The sequence below is a fragment of the Oryctolagus cuniculus genome, chromosome 1 (genome assembly GCF_964237555.1).
Source record: "Oryctolagus cuniculus chromosome 1, mOryCun1.1, whole genome shotgun sequence".
NCBI lineage: Eukaryota > Metazoa > Chordata > Mammalia > Lagomorpha > Leporidae > Oryctolagus > Oryctolagus cuniculus.
Genome location: NC_091432.1, coordinates 232,049,164 through 232,068,489, shown reverse-complemented (window position 1 = coordinate 232,068,489; position 19,326 = coordinate 232,049,164). Strand labels below are relative to the sequence as shown.

The window sequence follows — 19,326 nt, the reverse complement described above, 5'->3', positions numbered from 1 at the left end:
TCCATCTTTTTGAGGGGAACGCTCTGCGCTTCGCCCCGCTCTGAGCCCTGCGACGACGCCATGTTGCTTCGGGGCGGAAGTCGTGGGGCCCGGGCTCGGCCCCCTTAAAGAGACAGGCACGGCCGTAACCTTCGGGGCGTGCTAGCGGACGGGAGGCGACGCGGCGGCGGCGCGGGTGAGTAGCCGGCGCGGGGGCCGGGAGCCGAGGCTGGGAGGGCTTGGTTGTGGCCGAGCGCTGGATGCGTTTGATGCCATCGGTGTGCGGAGCCGCTGCGCAGAGAGCAGACCGCTCCCACGGTCGCACCACGAAGGAGCGCGAAACCCCAGGCTGCGGCTCCATAGCTCCGGCGGGACGCTCCCGCGACCCCGCAGCTCCCAGGCTGCAAGGAGAAGTGCTGGGGGGTGCGCTCACTGGGGCGGCTTCCCGAACCCCGCAAGCGGGTAGCCCCGCGCTGGTGTGATGGGCGCCCCGGGCCGTGCGGGTGTGGGCGCCCAGTTGCGCGGGGAGATGCGCCGCCTGCCTGGGAGCCGAGACGCGTGGTGCCCGGGCCGGGGAGACCCCTGGGCGTGAGACGGGGCCGCGGCGTCGCCGAGCGCCCGCAGGTTCGGCTGCCCGGCTCCGGGGGTCCCCGGGCTTGGGGGGCTCGGCAGCGCCCGCAGGTTCAGCTGTCTGCCCCGGGGGTCCCCAGGCTTGCGGGGCTCGGCAGCGCCCGCAGGTTCAGCTGTCTGCCCCGGGGGTCCCCGGGCTTGGGGGGCTCTGCAGCGCCCGCAGGTTCAGCTGCACGGCCCCGGGGGTCCCCGGGCTTGGGGGGCTCGGCAGCGTCCGCAGGTTCAGCTGCACGGCCCCGGGGGTCCCCGGGCTTGGGGGGCTCGGCAGCGCCCGCAGGTTCAGCTGTCTGCCCCGGGGGTCCCCGGGCTTGGGGGGCTCGGCAGCGCCCGCAGGTTCAGCTGTCTGCCCCGGGGGTCCCCAGGCTTGCGGGGCTCGGCAGCGCCCGCAGGTTCAGCTGTCTGCCCCGGGGGTCCCCGGGCTTGGGGGGCTCGGCAGCGCCCGCAGGTTCGGCTGCACGGCCCCGGGGGTCCCCGGGCTTGGGGGGCTCTGCAGCGCCCGCAGGTTCAGCTGTCTGCCCCGGGGGTCCCCGGGCTTGGGGGGCTCTGCAGCGCCCGCAGGTTCAGCTGTCTGCCCCGGGGGTCCCCGGGCTTGGGGGGCTCTGCAGCGCCCGCAGGTTCGGCTGCACGGCCCCGGGGGTCCCCGGGCTTGGGGGGCTCGGCAGTGTCGCGGAGGAGGTGGAGAAGCTGGAGTCTGAGCGCTGGCAGAGTTCACACGGGAATGCCCACCTCCCAGCTTATCCCCTCCCCCCACAGAGACCACCAGGAAGCTGGCTTTTTGTTTTTTGTTTTGGTCGGTTGTACAGTTTGTGGACTGCACACGGGGACAGGTCCGGGAGGCTAGCTGGGGTGGACGGTGGAAAGGAGCAGAGTCCAGGATGGAGTCCAGGGCTCGGTCCCTTCCGACCTTGGGACCCGGCACCGGGCAGGCTCTCCCTGGGCCTCCGTGCTGCCTGCATATTAGCCCCATTCTGCAGATGGAAAAGTGAGGCCCAGGGATGGGAAAGCTGCCCCCAGGAGTTCTCACAGGTCACACTCTCCTGTCCCCCTCCCTGCTCTGGGGAGAGGTCGTTGGGCCCCTTGGTCTCTTCCTGGGACCATCAGCCCCAAATGCTTTGTGGACCTTCTGTGTGCTGAGGACCTGGTGGAGAAAGGGAAGGCACACGGTTCCAGTCCTGGCGTGTAGCAAGGACAGCAGACAGCCCGGCAGCTGGCCCTGTGCGGGCGCCTTGGGGCAGAAGCCCAGGGCCTTGGGGGCACAACGTGGTGGGGGAGGGGCTTCCCCAAAGAAGTGACTTAAAAAATAGATATTTTTAATCGTTTTATTTATTTGAAAGGCAGACAGAGGTCTGCTGGTTCCCTCCGCACATGCCTGCGACAGCTGGGGCTGGGACTCCATGGGGCTCCCACCTGGACTGTCACCTGCTGCCTCCGGGGCGCACAGGGGAAGTGACTTCAGTCTGTGACTCGGAGATGAGATGTGCGAAGACGGGCATACGCCCCCGGCTGGGCCTCTGGCTCAGGGTCGCGCCTGTGACTGGAGGCTGTGCCAGTGAGACACATTCTGCCGGCTCCGGTGGGAGCTGTGCCGATCCAAAGCCAGGAGCCAGGAGCTTCTTCAGTTCTCCCACGCAGGTGCAGGGGCCCAAGGACTTAGAGCGTCTCTCACTGCTCTCCCAGGCCACAGCAGAGAGCTGGATCCGAAGAGGAGCAGCCAGGACACGGACTGGCACCTATATGGCACGCACAGGCCGAGGCTCCCCTTAGTATGCCATTAAGATTTATTTATTTATTTGAAAGAGTCATATAGACAGAGACACAGAGAGAGGTCTTCCATCTGCTGGTTCACTCCCCAAGTGGCTGCAACAGCCAGAGCTGCGCTGATCTGAAGCCAGGAGCCAGGAGCTTCTGGGTCTCCCGTGCTGGTGCAGGGGCCGAAGGACTTGGAGCATCTTCCACTGCTTTCCCAGGCCACAGCAGAGAGCTGGATGGGAAGTGGAGCAGCCGGGACGCGAACCGGTGCCCATGTGGGATGCTGGCACTGCAGGCAGTGGCTTTACCCGCTACACCGCAGCGCCGCACTCCCCCCCCCCCTTGTGTTTAAATGTTACTCTCACTGCAGGGGCTCTTTGAAAGTCGGCCTCCCAAGGACTCTTGCATTGTTTTCTGTTTGTTTGTTAAAGACTTATGTATTTATTTGAAAGGCAAATTGACAGAAAAGGAGACACAGGGCGAGAAGATCTGTCCACGGTTCACTCCCCAAGTGGCTGCAACAGCCAGGGCTGGGCCAGGCTGAAGCCAGGGTCCTGGAGCTCCGTCCGGGTCTCCCACGGGGGCGTCAGGAGCCCAAGCACTCGGCCGGCTTCCACCGCGTTCCCAGGCGCATCAGCAGGCAGGGGGAAGCCGGGACGAACCGGTGCGCCTCTGGGATGCCAGTGTCATAGGCGGCGGCGCCAACGCCGGCCCCCTGCGGGTTGTAGAAGAGGAAGCTGGGCCAGGGCCCGCAGTCGGTTCGTGGCGGAGCTGGGCATCTCAAGCCAAGCCGTGCTCTTCTGTGGGTGTTCGTGTCGTGGACTGGTCTCAGCTGAGCTGGTGTCCCCGCTCTCTCGTCCCCCTTCTCTAGAGGTGCCAGGGTTTGTGTGGTCTCAGTAACGAGGCTCCCTGGCATCTGGGGCCCAGGGACGCCGTGTGTCCTTCGAGACGCCGGCCGGTTCTGCCCAGTGGGGCACTCGTGTCACCCCAGGTACCAAGTGTGAGAAGCAGCAAAGCAAATGTTCCCCTTGTCCTGGTGGGCTTAGGTGACGCAGGGCCAGCCTGGGTCTCCATTCGCTGTGCCTGCCGGCGCCGGCTGCCTCACCAGGTGGAAGCCGGACAGGTGCAGCCCCTGTTCCCAGGAGCCTGGTGGTTTCCTGTGGGCACGGGAGCTCGTAGAGGCAGCAGCCGGAGGTTGGACCCCTCCCAGCAGGGCGCCCTCTGTTGAGTGAGCTTCAATTTGGGACGCTAATCCCTGCCTAGTAGGCTGTGGTGAGGGCTGGGAGGTTTAGCACTGGAGGCCAGGCCGCGTAGTAGGAGGAGGCGCACAGTAGGTGGAGGGCCTGGGTGGACACAGGTGGATCTGAGTGGGCTCAGGGACACAGCCTGCGCCAGGGTGTGCAAAGTCTCCTTGGAGGGAAAGGGCGTGTGTGTTCCCGAGGGGAGGGCACTTAGAGGCGACCTGGATTCGGGCTGACTGCGGAGCCAAGCCGAGGTGGCTTTGGACTCTGTCCCATGTCAACACAGCCTGCTTGGCTGAACCAAGGGGCGGTGGGCACGGCCGCCCCCGTGGGGCCACTGACAGGCACCCAGGGGCCGTGCACCTGCCCCCTGCCAGGCCGATGGGGGTGTGCGCTGGGGGAGGCCCCTGGCCTGGCCTGGCCGCGAGGTGGCCTGAGCTCTTCCACGCCTGGACATTGTGCTGGAAGGATGCGAAAGGTCACGTGGGGGGTGACTACAGCCCTGCCCTGCAGCCGGAGCACCCGAGCCGCCCTCGCCACCGCGCACCCCCGCAGATCTGTTTTTACGTAACGGTAGTGACATTTGTCGGACACTGGCTATCCGAGGCCCCGGACTTTATCCAGTCTGACCGCTTGCCAGGTAGCACACCGAGTGCTCTGTGCGTGTTACTCATTCCTCACCCGTGCCCTGTGACGCGGCTGCTCTCATCCCGGGTGCAGAGAGGACGCTCCGAAAGGTTTAATGATTTGCCAGGAGCCACACAGCTCACAGCGGCTTCTGTCCGACCCCGCGGCTTCCCGACCTCCAGACTGGGTGGGACTTCCGAGTCCCCGCCGCAGGTCCAGTCCCTAATCAGCTGCTGCCCCCTGAAGCATCGTCGGGCACAAACCTGCGCACGTAACCAAGCTCTCCTTGTTCGGCACAGTTCGATGTGAGTGAGTTTTAGGTGCCGTGGTTTGGTTAAACAGCACGGGCCCGGCTCAGTTTCAGCTGCGGCGTTAGGTTACCTGTGACCGAGTGCACGCGGTAGGAGCTCCTGCAGGCGGCTGTGGAGATGACAGGCGCGTGGCTGGCTCACGTGGAGAAGCACGGCGCCGTGCCCCCTGGCGCCCTGCGATAAAGCCACGGGACACTTCCCAGACCGGGTCATCCGCAGAGGGGATTGGCCAACAGCAGACAGACCAGGAGCAGAGGGACTGCAGGTGGAATGCGGCCGGAACAGCACGGAGCAGCCCGAGCAGCTGCTGGCGCTGGGATGCGGGCGCCGGGGCCAGCTGGCCGCTGCTTGTGCAGGCACGGCTGAGTGAGGAAGAGCTCCCGGCGTCCCGACCTCCCGGAGGAGGCCACCCGGCCGCGGCTTCGGGGGGACATCTCGGGACATCTCAGGACATCCCTGGAGCACCAAGGATAAAATGCTGGGAGCTGTGGCCAGCCGCCACGTGGGACGCCGGCGTCCCCTTTGAGCACTGGTTCAAGTCCCGGCTGCTCTGCTTCTGATCCAGCTCCCTGCTAATGCACCCGGGAAGGTGGTGGAGGACGGCCCAAGTGCCTGGGCCCCTGCCCCAACGTGGGAGACCTGGATGGAGCTCCAGGCTCCTGGCTTCAGCCTGGCCCAGCCCTGAGTGTTGCAACCATATAGGGAGTGAAGCAGTGTGGATAGAAGATCTCTCTGCCTCTCTCATTCTTCCTTTCAAATGGATAAGTTTAAGAACACCAAAGCAAATAAATACATCTTTAAAAATGCAAATTGATTTATATTCTCTGATTTTTTTTATTACCACACACTTTAAAAACTGATTTGAGGGGCTGGTGCTGTGGCATAGTGGGTAAAGCTGCCACCTGCAGGGCCGGCATCCCATGTGGGCGCCAGTTCAAGTCCCGGTTGCTCTACTTCCAATCCAGCTCTCTGCTATGTCCTGGGAAAGCAGTGGAGGATGGCCCAAGTCCTTGGGGCCCTGTACCTGCATGGGAGACTCGGAAGAAGTTCCTGGCTCCTGGCTTCGGTTTGCCTCAGCTCCGGCCATTGTGGCCATTTGGGGAGTGAACCAGTGGATAGAAGACCTCCTTCTCTCTGTGTGTAACTCTGACTTCCAAATAAATAAATAAATATTAAAAAAAAAAAAGAGTTGAAATTCACTTGACACACCGCTCGCCATTTTGAAGCAGAGATTCAGTGGTTGTGCCTCCTCCACCCCTCCAGTTTCCAGACTTTTCCACTACCCCAGTACAACTCCCTGTACCCATCCAGAACCACTGCCCCACCCCCAGTCACCACGAATCCTCTCCCTGTGGGTCGGCCCGTGCTGCATAAATCATGTAGAAAGACTCAAACAGTACGTGGCCTTCCAGGTTGGGCTTCTTTGCTGTGTTGTGATGTTTTTGTGGTTCGTGCACGCTGTGGCATGGCTCCGTGTGTTGTTCCTCCTGAAGACTGACTAATATCCCATTAGATGGACGTGCCCGTGCCCGTTCATCTGTCCCACTGATGGACGTGCCCTGTGTGCCCATTCATCTGTCCCACTGATGGAAGTGCCCTGTGTGCCCGTTCATCTGTCCCACTGATGAAGTGCCCTGTGCCCATTCATCTGTCCCACTGATGGAAGTGCCCTGTGCCCGTTCATCTGTCCCACTGATGGAAGTGCCCTGTGCCCGTTCATCTGTCCCACTGATGGAAGTGCCCTGTGCCCGTTCATCTGTCCCACTGATGGAAGTGCCCTGTGCCCATTCATCTGTCCCACTGATGGAAGAGCCCTGTGTGCCCGTTCATCTGTCCCATTGATGGACGTGCCCTGTGCCCGTTCATCTGTCCCATTGATGGACATGCCCTGTGCCCATTCATCTGTCCCATTGATGGACGTGCCCTGTGTGTCCATTCGTCTGTCCCACTGATGGACGTGCCCTGTGTGTCCATTCGTCTGTCCCACTGATGGACGTGCCCTGTGCCCGTTCATCTGTCCCATAGGATGGACGTGCCTTGTGTGTCCATTCATCTGCCCCACTGATGAAGTGCCCTGTGCCCATTCATCTGTCCCACTGATGGAAGTGCCCTGTGCCCGTTCATCTGTCCCACTGATTAAGTGCCCCGTGCCCGTTCATCTGTCCCATTAATGGACGTGCCCTGTGTGCCCGTTCATCTGTCCCACTGATGGAAGTGCCCTGTGTCCATTCATCTGTCCCACTGATGAAGTGCCCTGTGCCCGTTCATCTGTCCCACTGATGGAAGTGCCCTGTGCCCGTTCATCTGTCGGGGCACGGGGTTCCTTGCACTCTACGGCTGTGGGCAGTGCTGGTGCTGCGGACACCTGGCCATTTCTGTGTGGACACAAGTTTGCTCTTCTCTGAGGTGCATTCGTAGGGGTAGAATTTGCCAGGTTGTGTGGCTGTTCTGTGTTTGAACTCTGTAAAAAGCGAAGTATTTGTGCATCAGGGAGCATTGTCACGTATGTGACCGTGGTGGGCGTTGGGCCGAGTGGTCGAGCTGCTGCCTTCAGTTCTGCCTCCCCCGTGCACCCCAGGTCCTGTGTGTCCTGGGGGACAGCGGGCGATGGCTGTGGTGCTGGGGTTCCTGCCGTTCTTGTGTGAGGCTGGGTGGAGTCCCTGCTGGCTCTGGGCTCTGCTCCTTGTCAGCTGTGGCCATGGGTGTGTGGTTTAGCATCTTGGTGGGGTCTTCCCTGCATCCCACGTGGGCGCTGGTTCGAGCCCCGGCTGCTCCACTTCTGATCCAGCTCTCTGCTGTGGCCTGGGAAAGCAGTGGAAGATAGCCCAAGTGCTTGGGGCCCTGCACCCGCGTGGGAGACCCGGAAGAAGCTCCTGGCTTTGGCCTGGCCCAGCACTGGCTGTTGTGGCCATCTGGGGAGTGAACCAACAGATGGAAGTTCTCTCTCTAACTCTGCCTTTCAAGTAAATAAATAACTTTTTTTAAATGATGGCACCTGAGTTGGAATGGTCAGACTCAGAGAAAGCAGAGGGTGGTTGCAGGGACTTGGGGGCGTGGGGGGAGGCAGTGCTGTCTGCCGGGTGCAGTTTCAGTCCTGCGAGATGAACAGTGTCCCAAGGAGGGGCCAGTGGTGACGGCTGCACAGCAGTGTGACCCACTTACCACCACAGAACTGTGCACCTAAACGCGGGGTGGGATGGTGGAGTTTGTAGCATGCGTGCCTCACCAAAAGCTAAAACCAGAAAAAAAACGTGGTGGGCCCCGCACAGAGAAGGGTGCAGGAAATAGAGGCCATCGCGGCCGGAGGACAGCCCTGAGGGCTGCCGGAGCTGGCCAGGGAAGGCTGGCCTCAAGGAGAGGAGGGGAGTCGTCCCTGGGGCTGGCCCTGGTGATGTGAGTGGCCCCTGTGCAGGCCCCTGGTTCCTTCGCAGTCTTAGGAGGACTCCAGACTAGGAGACCAACAGACCTCACGCCGGGTCTCCCCCAGCACCCCTCACTGCCCCACCTCCAGGGCCAGTTGGCCCGCAAGACTGGCTCTGCGCTCCCCCTGCTGGCAGCTTCAGGAACAACATGCCCACAAGCCGCCGCATTCCCCCTCCCCACCCCCTTGCATCAGGCAGAGGGGCTGGGTGGGGGCTGCCGCTGGAGCCACTGTACTCTTTCTGCCTGCGGCTGGAACTGCCCCCACCATGGCCTCTCTTTCCCATGCGAGGTCGGGAAAGCGCCCTCTCTAGACCCCCAAGCTCACGACACCAACAGAGACAGGTGCGAACTCACACTTGCACTGGAGCACCCACGATTCACCCACGTCCGAGGCCCCTTTCTCTGCTGAAAGGAACAACATCACAACTGCGTCTCGGCCCCTGGAGCCCACACAGCTGCCTTCCACCCCAGCCTCTGCTCACCCCCACCTCTCGCCCTGGTACGTTTTCCCTGTGGGCCTCAGCCGCATCCAAGCAGCCTTCCCCGACCCCTTGTCCCCGGGGCAAGTGAGGAGAGCACCCTCCAGCGTCCCGTTGCCTCAGTTTCCCTGGGCTGCTGTAACCGGGAGGTGGCCGTGTCTGGGGTCTGGGGGCCAGCAGCCCCGGCTCGGGGCGTCGGCAAGGCCATGCTCTCTCCCAAGGCCCCAGGGAAGGAGCCGTCTGTGCCCGTCCCTAGGCTGTGGTGTTGCCGGCAGCCCGCAGCGTCCCTCAGCCTGCAGAGGCCACGTCCCCACCTCTGTCTCCCTCCCCTCCTTGCGAGGACAGTGACCCTGCTGGGTTAGGATGCACCCCCACCCTGTTTGCAAAGAAAGGGGCTTTCGCAGGGCAGGGGCTTAGGGTTTCCACGCTGCCTGTCTCGGTTCAAGCAGGTACTCACCTCTGTATGAGAGGGGTCCCGCTGGGGGGCGGGGTCTCTTCCCCCATGGGACCGCGAGCTCTGTGGCCAGGCCGGTGCCCACCCCATGTTGTCTCAGCGTAAGGCCAGGGCCTGGCCTGAGGGCGTGGTTGGGAGGACGGGCAGGAGGAGGGGGTGCCCACCTTTGCACAGGTCGTCCACTGCCAGCGCTCAGGGAGGCTTTGAAAGTCTTTGTGGGGAGGACTCGGTTTGGAAAGGGCGGGGCCTGGGGGGGCTCACGGTGGGCCAAGCTCGTGGGGGAGTTTCAGAACGTTCGTGGAAAAATGAAATGAAAGGGTTTTTTTTGGTGAAAAGAAATCTCTAGGACCCACACATATTCTGTTGTTTTTTAACATGCATTTTCCATGAACCTTCAAAGGACGCTGCAGGTGTGGATGGGAGGTGCAGGCGGCTGTGCCGCTCCTGGAACATAGAGTAGGTGTGCGTGCCACGGTGTGCGTCACTGGGTTATCAACGCCTGTCTGTAGTTCTCCTTCGTGACAAAGTCAGAGCCTTCTGGGCAGGCACTGGGGGCCGCGGGACGCCCTCACCCTGCGTGGAGGACCGGGTCAAGTCCCAGCTGAGGTTCTGGTCCGGCTTCCTGCCGCTGCACACCTTGGGAAGGCAGCAGTGCCGGCCCAGGTACTTGGGTCCCGTCACCACGTGGGACACCCGGAGGGAGTTCCTGGGCCCTGGCTGTTGTAGGCGTCTGGGGAGTGAAGCAGCGGCTGGAAGATCCCCCACCTCTGCCTCTCAATTTGAAAATGAAAAGAAATGAATAAACTTTTTAAAAGAGTAAGGTTTCTCATTAAAAATGAAGAAGAGCATTCTCATGGTAGACCAGGTGGGTCACAGCGGTGTCAGCTCCGGTCTCCAGGTGAGCGGCTCCCTCCTCTCCTCTCGGCAGGGACCCAGCAGGTCTCAGACCAGCAGAGAGGTCTCAGGGCTGCTCCCAGAATTCGAGAGACAAAGGCAGCCGCGGGGCGTGGGGTGCAGTGCGCACGTCTGCTGTTGGCCGAGTGCCAGTGAGTCCCAGCGGCTCTGCTTCCGATCCAGCGCCCTGCACACGCGCCCGGGAAAGCAGCAGGGGACGGCCCAGGTACCTGGGTGCTTGCCACCCACGTGGGAGATCCAGGTGAAGCTCCCGGCGTCTGTCTTCAACCGGGCCAGCCCTGGCTGTTGTGGGCATTTGGGGAGCGGACCGGCGGATGGGAGGGCGCTCTCCCCTCTCTGTCACTCTGCCTTTCACGTAAGTGATTTTTAAACGACGGAGGTGGAGAATCACAGCATACGGAGCAGAAGGCTCCCCGGAATCGGGTACCCGGCGGAGAGCCCGAGCCGTGGTGGGCGAGCTGCTGGCGCTTGGTGTGAACGCGTCCAAGGGCGGGGGACTCCGGGGCCTGGGCGTGGCAGCTGGCACCCCTGTGAGTCTTACCTCTGGAAGCCCAGCCAGGTTCCCACAGTGCGTGTGGGGGAGAGGGGAAAGCAGCGTGTTTAAGTATGCCGGAACAGTCTACCAAATTCACTTCTTAGTAGGAGCTGCCCCCTAAGAAATGATTGAGACAGAGCCTGGCCTATCAGAACCCATCGCGGGGGAGGGAAGACCCCCCCCACTCCCGCCCCCTCTAACTTTGCTGTCCCAGCCGAGCAGGGGGAGGGGTGAATGAGCCCGAGACCTGACCGTGGGACCGGGGTGCGCCCCCGGTCACTAAGAATCCTTACCACTTCCTGTCGTCCACTACAGCAACTCCAACTTGCTTGCTTGCTTTAACGTTTATTCGTTTATTTGAAAGACAGTAACAGAGAGCAAAAGAGATTAAAAGAACGAGAAGAGAGGTTTTCCATCCTCTGGTTCACTCTTAAATGGCCTCTCAATGGCCTGGGCTGGGCCCTGCTGCAGCCAGGAGCCAGGGACTCCATCTGAGTCTCCCACGAGGGTGGCAGGGGCCCACGCGCTTGGGCCGTCACGCACTGCCTGCCCGGGAGCGTTAGCAGGGAGCTGGGTCGGAGGCGGAGCAGCTGGGACTCGAACTGGCGCTCTGATGAGGGACGCTGGCGTTGTGAGCCGCGGCGTAACCCACTGCGCCACGCCAGCCACCGCAGGTCCCGCGCTCAGCCGAAGACACCAAGGCAGGGCCGGGCATCTGGCCTGGGGGTGAAGACACCAGTGAGGATGTGCGCGTGTCTCAGCGGGGTGCCTGGACTTGATGCCCGGGGCTGGCCCTGGGTGTCAGCTTCCTGCTGCCGTGGACTCCGGCCGTGGACTCCGGCGCAGGCTCCCACACGGGAGACCTGAGTTCCTGGCTGCCAGCTTCAGCCTCCTGCTGTCCCAGGCATCTGAGGGGTGACCCTGCGCGAGGGAGGGCTCTGTCTCCGTGTCAGTGTCCCTTCCACCAGGTGTCTCTGCCCCGCACATAAGCACATTTTCCTAGCATTTTTCCTAATAGGTGAGACTAAAATCACACACAGTTGGAAGACAGAGGGAAGCATCAGAACCAGACTACGGGGCGGCGCTGTGGCACAGCGGGGTAAAGCCCCAGCCTGCAGTGCCGGCATCCCCTGTGGGTGCTGGTTCGAGTCCTGGCTGCTCCACCTTCAATCCAGCTCCCTGTTAATGGCCCAAGGAGGCAGCAGCAGAAGAGGCCCTGCTGTCCGTGTGGGAGGCCTGGCGTCCACCTGCCGCTGCCCCAGCCTTGGGGCTAACTGGGGAGTGAACCGCAGGTGAAGGTCAATCTCTCTCTCCCTCTCCATCCCTTCCCTCCCCCACCCCACTCTGACTTTCAAGTAAATCTTAAAAAAAAGGGGGGGGGGTGCTGGCACTGTGGCATAGTAGGCAAAGCCTCCGCCTGTGGTGCCGGCAACCCATATGGGCAACGGTTTAAGTCCTGGCTGCTCCACTTCCGGTCCAGCTCTCTGCTAAGGCCTGGGAAAGCAGTAGAAGATGGCCCAAGTGCTTGGGCCCCTGCACCCACGTGGGCGACCTGGAAGAAGCTGCTGGCTTCGGATTGGCCCAGCTCCAGCCTTTGTGGCCATTTGGGGAGTGAACCAGCAGATGGAAGACCTCTCTCTCTGCCTCTGCCTCTCAAATAAATAAATATTTAAAAAATGTAATTTATTTATTTGAAAGTTGCAAAAGCAAGGTGGGCGTCCTCTCTTACCCTTCTTCCATCCGCCGCGATGTCGCAGCGAGACAGCGTGGGGTTTCCCAGGCTCTGGGGTGGTGAGCAATGTCTCCATTCCTTGTGAATTTTTTATTTTTTTTTATTTTTTTTTATTTTTTTTTTATTTTTTTTTGACAGGCAGAGTGGACAGTGAGAGAGAGAGACAGAGAGAAAGGTCTTCCTTTGCCGTTGGTTCACCCTCCAATGGCCGCCGCGGCCAGCGCGCTGCGGCCAGCGCACCGCGCTGATCCGATGGCAGGAGCCAGGAGCCAGGTGCTTTTCCTGGTCTCCCATGGGGTGCAGGGCCCAAGCACCTGGGCCATCCTCCACTGCACTCCAGGGCCACAGCAGAGGGCTGGCCTGGAAGAGGGGCAACCGGGACAGAATCCGGCGCCCCAACCGGGACTAGAACCCGGTGTGCCGGCGCCGCTAGGCGGAGGATTAGCCTAGTGAGCCGCGGCGCCGGCCTCCATTCCTTGTGAATTACCCGGCTCAGACATTCCGTTACACAGCAGGATGTGGACGAAGACGGCCACGGTCACCCCCAGCCAGCTAGCGATGCCTCTGTGAGGTGACGCTCAGTCCCCCCTTGGGTCCACCCCGATGCCCGCTGGGTGTGGCCGTCTGTACAGTGTCCCCACCCAGGGCCTCGAGGCCCACTGCCCGGGGACCGCGCTGCCTTCCCCACATGGGCCGATCCTGGAGTGACTCCCATGTGGCTGGGCTCAGCGTCCTCCGGCACAGCCAGGCTCTCCGCAGGGAGGGAGACACGTGGCCGTGGGCACCACCAAGACGCCGTCTTTGAAAGATGGATTTATTTACCAGAAGGCAGAGTGACAGAGCGAGAGAGTGAGAGAGAGAGAGCGAGCGAGCGAGCTTCCACGCATTGGTTCTCTCCCCGGAGGCCCGCAGCAGCCAGGTCTGGGCCAGGCTAAAGCAGGTGCCGGGAACTCTGCAGGTCTCCCACGTGGGCGGCAGGGACCCAGGCCCTGCTGCATCCAAGACACAGTCCCTGTCCCCTGCTCCTGTGACTGCCGCCGCGGACTCCCCCACCTCGTGTGAGTGGAATTACGCGGCTTCTGGCCTCACGCGACGGAACGTTTTCAGGAGCTGTCCATGTCAGACGCGGGATTGGGCTTTTTTTTTTTTTTTTTTTTTTTTTTTTTTTTTAAGACTTATTTATTTGAAAGTCAGAGTTACAGAGAGGGAGACAGGGAGAGAGAGGTCTTCCATCCCCAGAGGGCTGTAACAGCTAGGGCTGGTCCAGACTCAAGCCAGAAGCCAGGAGCCTCTTCTGGGTCTCCCACATGGGTGCAGGGGTCCAAGGACCTGGGCCATCTTCCACTGCTTTCCCAGACCACAGCAGAGAGCTGGACCGGAAGTGGAGCAGCCGGGACTTGAACCGGCGCCCACGTGGGATGCCAGCACTGCAGGCTGCAGCTTTACCCGCTGAGCCACAGCGCCGGCTCCTCCTTTGTTCCTTTTTGTTACCAGACGCCACCCCTCCGTGGAGGCTCATTGCGCTGTGTTCGGGCCTGACCGGTACAGATAACACCCTGAGTGGCCACAGGAGAGCTTCTGGGGGCGCCCGCCTTTGTTTCTCTGACGCGTGCCGAGACGTGGAGTGGCCGTGCCCCATGGCTGCCTGTGTTTCAGATTTGTATGTATTCAGGCCGGCGCCACGGCTCACTAGGCTAATCCTCCGCCTTGCGGCGCCAGCACACCAGGTTCTAGTCCTGGTCAGGGCTCTGGATTCTGTCCCGGTTGCCGCTCTTCCAGGCCAGCTCTCTGCTGTGGCCAGGGAGTGCAGTGGAGGATGGCCCAAGTGCTTGGGCCCTGCACCCCACGGGAGACCAGGAGAAGCACCTGGCTCCTGCCTTCGGATCAACGCGGTGCGCCGGCCGCAGCGGCCATTGGAGGGTGAACCAACGGCAAAGGAAGACCTTTCTCTCTGTCTCTCTCTCTCATTGTCCACTCTGCCTGTTAAAAAATAAATAAATAAAATAATAAAAAAAAAAAAAAGATTTCGAGGAGCGGCCAGACTTTCCCAAAGTGTCTGCAGCTTCCGCGTCAGCGTGGGGACCGGCGTGTGTGAGGTTCCTGTCTGCCGGCTTCGTCACCGGCGCTTGTCCCCATCCATCCTGCTGGTAATGACCAAGGGCTTGAGCTCACCCGTGTGCACATCAGCCGCCTCGCTCTTCTTCCCTTGAAATTCTTATTTTTGTTACAAATAGCTTCTCCCCATCTGGGGGTTCTATTTTCACTTTCTAAAAGATTATTTATTTACTTGAAAGGCAAAATGACAGAGAGAGAGAGAGAGAGAGAGAGAGAGAGAGGTCCTCCATCCTCTGGTTCACTCCCCACATGGCCACAACAGCCGGACTTGGGTCAGAGCGAAGCCAGGAGCCAGGGCTCCAGCCCGGCCTCCCATGTGCGTGGCGGGAGCCCAGGTGCTGGGGCCCTCCTGCTGCCTGCTTTCCCAGGTGCGCTAGCAGGAAGCTGGAGTGGAGGCCGAGTAGCCAGGACGCACCTGGCGCTCCCGCATTGCAAGTGGCGGCTCCCCCTGCTGTGCCCCGACGCCAGCACCTAGGTTCCCTGCAGAACAGAAGGCCGGCCGGGGAGATGTGACTTCAGCGCAGGGAGCTGCCGCGGCTGACACTGTGCGCGGTGCCACACGGTCCTCCCCAGGCCACGGCCCGCGGGCGGCGCTGTGCGTCTTCCAGGCTGGTTGCTGGCAGGCATGTGTGCCCCAGCGAGGCCGTGAGCACCGTGCAGGTTGAGCCGGGCACGCGGTGACCACATTGCCTTGTTGTTGTTAGAGCGGTGGCGGGGGGACCACGTCCCGAGCACGCGGCCACTTCTGGCCGGCCCTCTTCCCTTCTCTGCCCCCAGCGGAGGAGCCGGCGGCGCCCCGTGGCCCGGGCAGGCATGTTTGGGAACGCAGCCGGCATCCGGGTGCACTTGCTGAGGCCGCTCTGGGGAAAGAAGGTTGGAGCCTCGCCCGCCCGGTGCCTGCACCAGACCGTAAGTGCCGCAGCGCCGACGCTCTGCCGCCTGCATGGCCCGGGTCCTGGCATCCAGCTGGACCCCAGGTTTGAAGCCGTGCATGAGCCGCCTCTCTCAGGAAGCCTTCCCTGACTGCCGCCTGGATGTGGGTCTGTCCCTTGCTCTAGCTTCTCTAGTCTGGAGTGCGTGGCTCTGCATCTGAACAGCCTGCGTGGGTGCTGCTGCCCCTCCGATGCCCCCCGGGCACAGCCCAGCGCCTGGTACACAGTAGGTGCTCGACAATGTTGGCCAAATGAATGTGCTATGTGCGCAAGCCCAAGAACACACACTAACGTCCTTATTGGTCCAAGCACTTTGGATGCACCTGGAGGCCACTCCCTGAGCACCCCCTGTTTCCAGGGCGCCCCGTTATTTCTCTCCGCTTCCTAAGCCCAGTCGACATCACGTGGGCTGCGCCGCCCTTGTTCCGACCGCTGTGCCCGTTTGCTGATTCAGGCTGGGACACACATCTGCATTCAGAGAGCTGTGCAGAAGACACACACGCGGAACCCACCGGATGGGGGCTCCCCAGAAAGACTCGGCGTCGGAGACGGGCACCCAGGACGTGGTCCTGAGCTGTCCCACAGGCGCTCACCACACGGAGGCGGTGAAGGTGATCGGGGTACCGATCACCCCCATCACAGGCATCTCGGGCATCGGAACACACGCTGCAGCCCACGCCTGTGTCAGGCAAAAATGAAAACAAGGAGAGACGTTGGGAGGGGAAGACGGGCACGCACACAGAACTGAAATCCCCCATAATTCCACCGCCCGGGGGCTTTGTCAGCAATTCTTTGTTACGGTTTTTTTGTTGTTGTTTTTTCCTTTGACAGGCAGAGTGACAGAGAGGGAGAGACAAGACACACGCACACGCACACACACGCACACAAACACGCACGCATACACACACACGCGCAGAACTTTCTTCCTTGGATTTACTCCCCAGATGTCCACGACAGCCAGAGCTGGCCCAGGCCAGTGCCCGGAGCCAGGAGCTCCATCCGGGTCTCTCACGTGGGTACGGGGGCCAAGCACCACCAGCCCCTCCCCTCGCAGGCGCATTGGCAGGGAGCTGGATTGAAGCGAAGCCACTCTGCCATGGGACGCAGCGTGACCCCCGCACCACAGCCCCAGCCCTGGCAACAATTTGATGTTTTTTCTTTCAAACTATTTTTCCGCTCACGTCGTAAAAATGTGTATATATACACAAATGCTCATGTATATCAGGGTGGTGGATTTTTTTTTTTTTTACATAAAGCAGAGACCATTCATACTGAACTTACAACTTTGTAGCCTGTTTCGGCATCACTGAGTCACAGGTAACAGGCTTCCACCACGTAACTTTTGGGGCTGACGCTGTGCCGTGGTGGGTTAAGCCGCTGGTTGCAACAACAGCATCCCATGCGGGCACTGGTTCAAGTCCCAACTGCTCCACTTCTGATCCAGCTCCCCGCGAATGCACCTGAGTAAACAGCTGAAGGTGGCCCGAGTGCTTGGTCCCCTGGCTTTGTCCTGGCCTCATCCTGGCTCCTGGCTCCTGGCTCTGGCCTGGCCCAACCCTACCTGTTTGCAGCCATTAGTGGAATGATTATATTTCTCTCTCTCTCTCTCTCTCCCCCTTTCAAATAAATAAAATAAATCTTAAAATGTGACTTTTTCCCCTACAATTTTTAATCATACGAGCAAACATTTATTTTAGAAAAATTTGGACAGTGAGGAAATGGTGAGTGAGAAATTGTTCAGCGTTAGGCGATCGCTGGCCAGACGTGTTCTCACGAGGTTCCCCGGCAGGGCTTGCCCTCCATTCAGACGCCCTGGGTGGGTGCCCAGCACCCGGCCTGCGCCTGAGCTCTGGGCTTCCTTGGAGGGTCAGAGCGGCCGTGCTGGCCTAGGACTCGCTCACACCAGCGGGATTCTGGTGCGGGAAAACCTGGCCTTCCCACAGTGGGCTGGGGGCTCCCCTCCAGTGCTGGGCCCCAGGGCCGTAGCTGCCACAGCGTCACCTCAGTGTCTCCACCCTTTAATGGAGGTTATCACGCCCCGCCCCCCGCCCAGTGACCGTGCTAAGGGACTGGGTAAGACCGTTAGCCGCAGGAAGGCTCTGTTTCCTGCACCGGGTGGCTGGGGAGAGTGAGGGGACCTGCTAGACCCGCGGGAGCGGACCCGTGCTCCCCTTGCTCTGATGGGAGACTGAGGCCAGGAGGCACCCTGGCCCCTGTCCCAGGTCACCGCCACGGCAGGCTCAGGGTCTGGTGGCCCTCGGGCCTCGCCAGTTCTGCATGCCTGCGGGTGAACCAGGGGCTGTCCTGGAAGAAACGCAGGGGAGCAGAGTCGGGGGGGCGGGGGTGAGACCCTCTGAGACCCCCGAGGCTGAGTGTATCTGTCGTGTGACTTTGAACACGTCACTCCCCCCACTCCTCCCTCCGTTTCCTCCCCTGTAGAATGGGCCCAGCAGGATTGTCTGAGAGTTAAACGGAAGAGCTTAGCAGGGGTCTGGGGGTGGAAGCTGCTGCCGGTGCGTCGCCGCCCTCTGCCCTTCCTGGGTCCTGGGGCAAGTTTTCTTTAAAATAAAAAATTATTCATTTGAAAGGCAGAGTTACAGACAGAGAGAGGGAGGTCTTCAATCCACTGGTTTACTCCCCAAATGGCCGCAATGGCTGGAGCCGCACCAATCCGAAGCCAGGAGCCAGGAGCTTCTTCTGGGTCTCCCATGCAGGTGCAGGGGCCCAAGGACTTGGGCCATCTTCCACTGCTTTCCCGGGTCATAGCAGAGAGCTGGATCAGAAGGAGCAGCCGGGACTCCAACCAGCACCTGTATGGGATGCCGGCACTGCAGGCGGTGGCTTTACCCACCACGCCACAGCACCAGCCCCGGCAAGTTTTCAGCAGGCTAAGTCAGGGCTCTGTGTCAGCACACGTGGCACTGGGGCTGCTGGCATGTTAGGAGCCGGTGGACGGGGGCCACGGCGGGTGGGGGGCAGGCGCCCTGGGTGACTCGGACCGACACTGACCTGCCACTTGCTCTTTGCAGCTTGCCATGGCCAAGCGTGTGCAGGCCCGAAGGCTGACCGGGATCGACCACAACCCCTGGTGAGCCGGCGGGGCTGGGGGGGTGCGTGGGTGTCCCCTTGGGCAGGGGCTGGCCCTCACTAGCCGCGCGGTGGTACCCAGGACAGCCGTGGTGCTCACAAAGCAGGAGGGGGCGAGACCCAAAGTGTCGGATTCCAGTCTCTGCTTTTCTTGGGCTGTGGCCCTGAGATGGGTGGCTCATCTGCTCTGAGTGTCGGCTCCCGGCTCAGGCTGGGGACAGTCGTGCCTCTGTGAGGGGCCTTGAGGGGTCAGGGAGAGCGCCGTGCAGTGGCCGTCACCCAGGTGCAGGGTCTGCATCTGTGGACCCCTCCCTCCGCGGATCAAAAATACACACATTTAAAAAGAAAAGAAAAACGCCGGCACCGTGGCTCAATAGGCTAATCCTCCGCCTTGCGGCGCCGGCACACCAGGTTCTAGTCCCGGTCAGGGCGCCGGATTCTGTCCCGGTTGCCCCTCTTCCAGGCCAGCTCTCTGCTGTGGCCAGGGAGTGCAGTGGAGGATGGCCCAGGTGCTTGGGCCCTGCACCCCATGGGAGACCAGGAAAAGCACCTGGATCCTGGCTCCTGCCATCGGATCAGTGCGGTGCGCCGGCTGCAGCGGCGGCCATTGGAGGGTGAACCAACGGCAAAAAGGAAGACCTTTCTCTCTGTCTCTCTCTCACACTGTCCACTCTGCCTGTCAAAAAAAAAAAAAAAAAAAAAAAAAAAAAAAAAAAAAGAAAAGAAAAACACATCCACACTGCAGGCTTTTTGCTTCCAGTGCCCGAGCGGTGTGGTGCGGTGATCTTCCGCGGCCCTGCCGTGGCGTTAGGGGCCAGGAGCCGTCTGCAGGGCCCGAGCTGTCCAGGAGGCCACACACACGACACCTGCAGGCGCAGCACCGTCTGTGGGAGGCACTGCTGGGACCACCCCCCGTGGTGTGCCCAGTGTGAGAGCCAAGGGAGGCGGACCCAGGCGGCCCTCACCACACGTCTGCAGGGCTCACTAGTTCAAGCTGTGCTTCTATTTGAAAGGCCGAGAGACAGAGGAGACACAGAGCCGGGGCGATCTTCACCTGCTGGTTCACTCCCCGAGTGCCCGCACTGGCCGGGACCAGACCAGGCTGGAGCTGGCAGCC

The 19,326-nt window shown here is 61.3% G+C and overlaps 1 protein-coding gene across 12 annotated transcripts in view; it reads left to right on the top strand.

The window, feature by feature from the left end:
* KYAT1 (kynurenine aminotransferase 1) overlaps window positions 1-19,326 on the top strand; it is a 28,433-nt gene that overhangs the window by 725 nt on the left and 8,382 nt on the right. For 2 of the 12 annotated variants that reach the window (XM_070057737.1, XM_070057728.1), the window contains exon 2: window positions 18,152-18,210. In XM_070057737.1, coding sequence (XP_069913838.1) covers window positions 18,152-18,210 — 59 coding nt within the window. Of the gene's footprint in view, window positions 1-46; window positions 176-7,349; window positions 8,460-14,894; window positions 15,100-15,576; window positions 15,734-17,836; window positions 17,995-18,151; window positions 18,211-19,326 lie in introns of those variants that run through there. The other 10 variants (XM_070057741.1, XM_070057743.1, XM_070057754.1 and 7 more) reach the window with 10 other exon arrangements.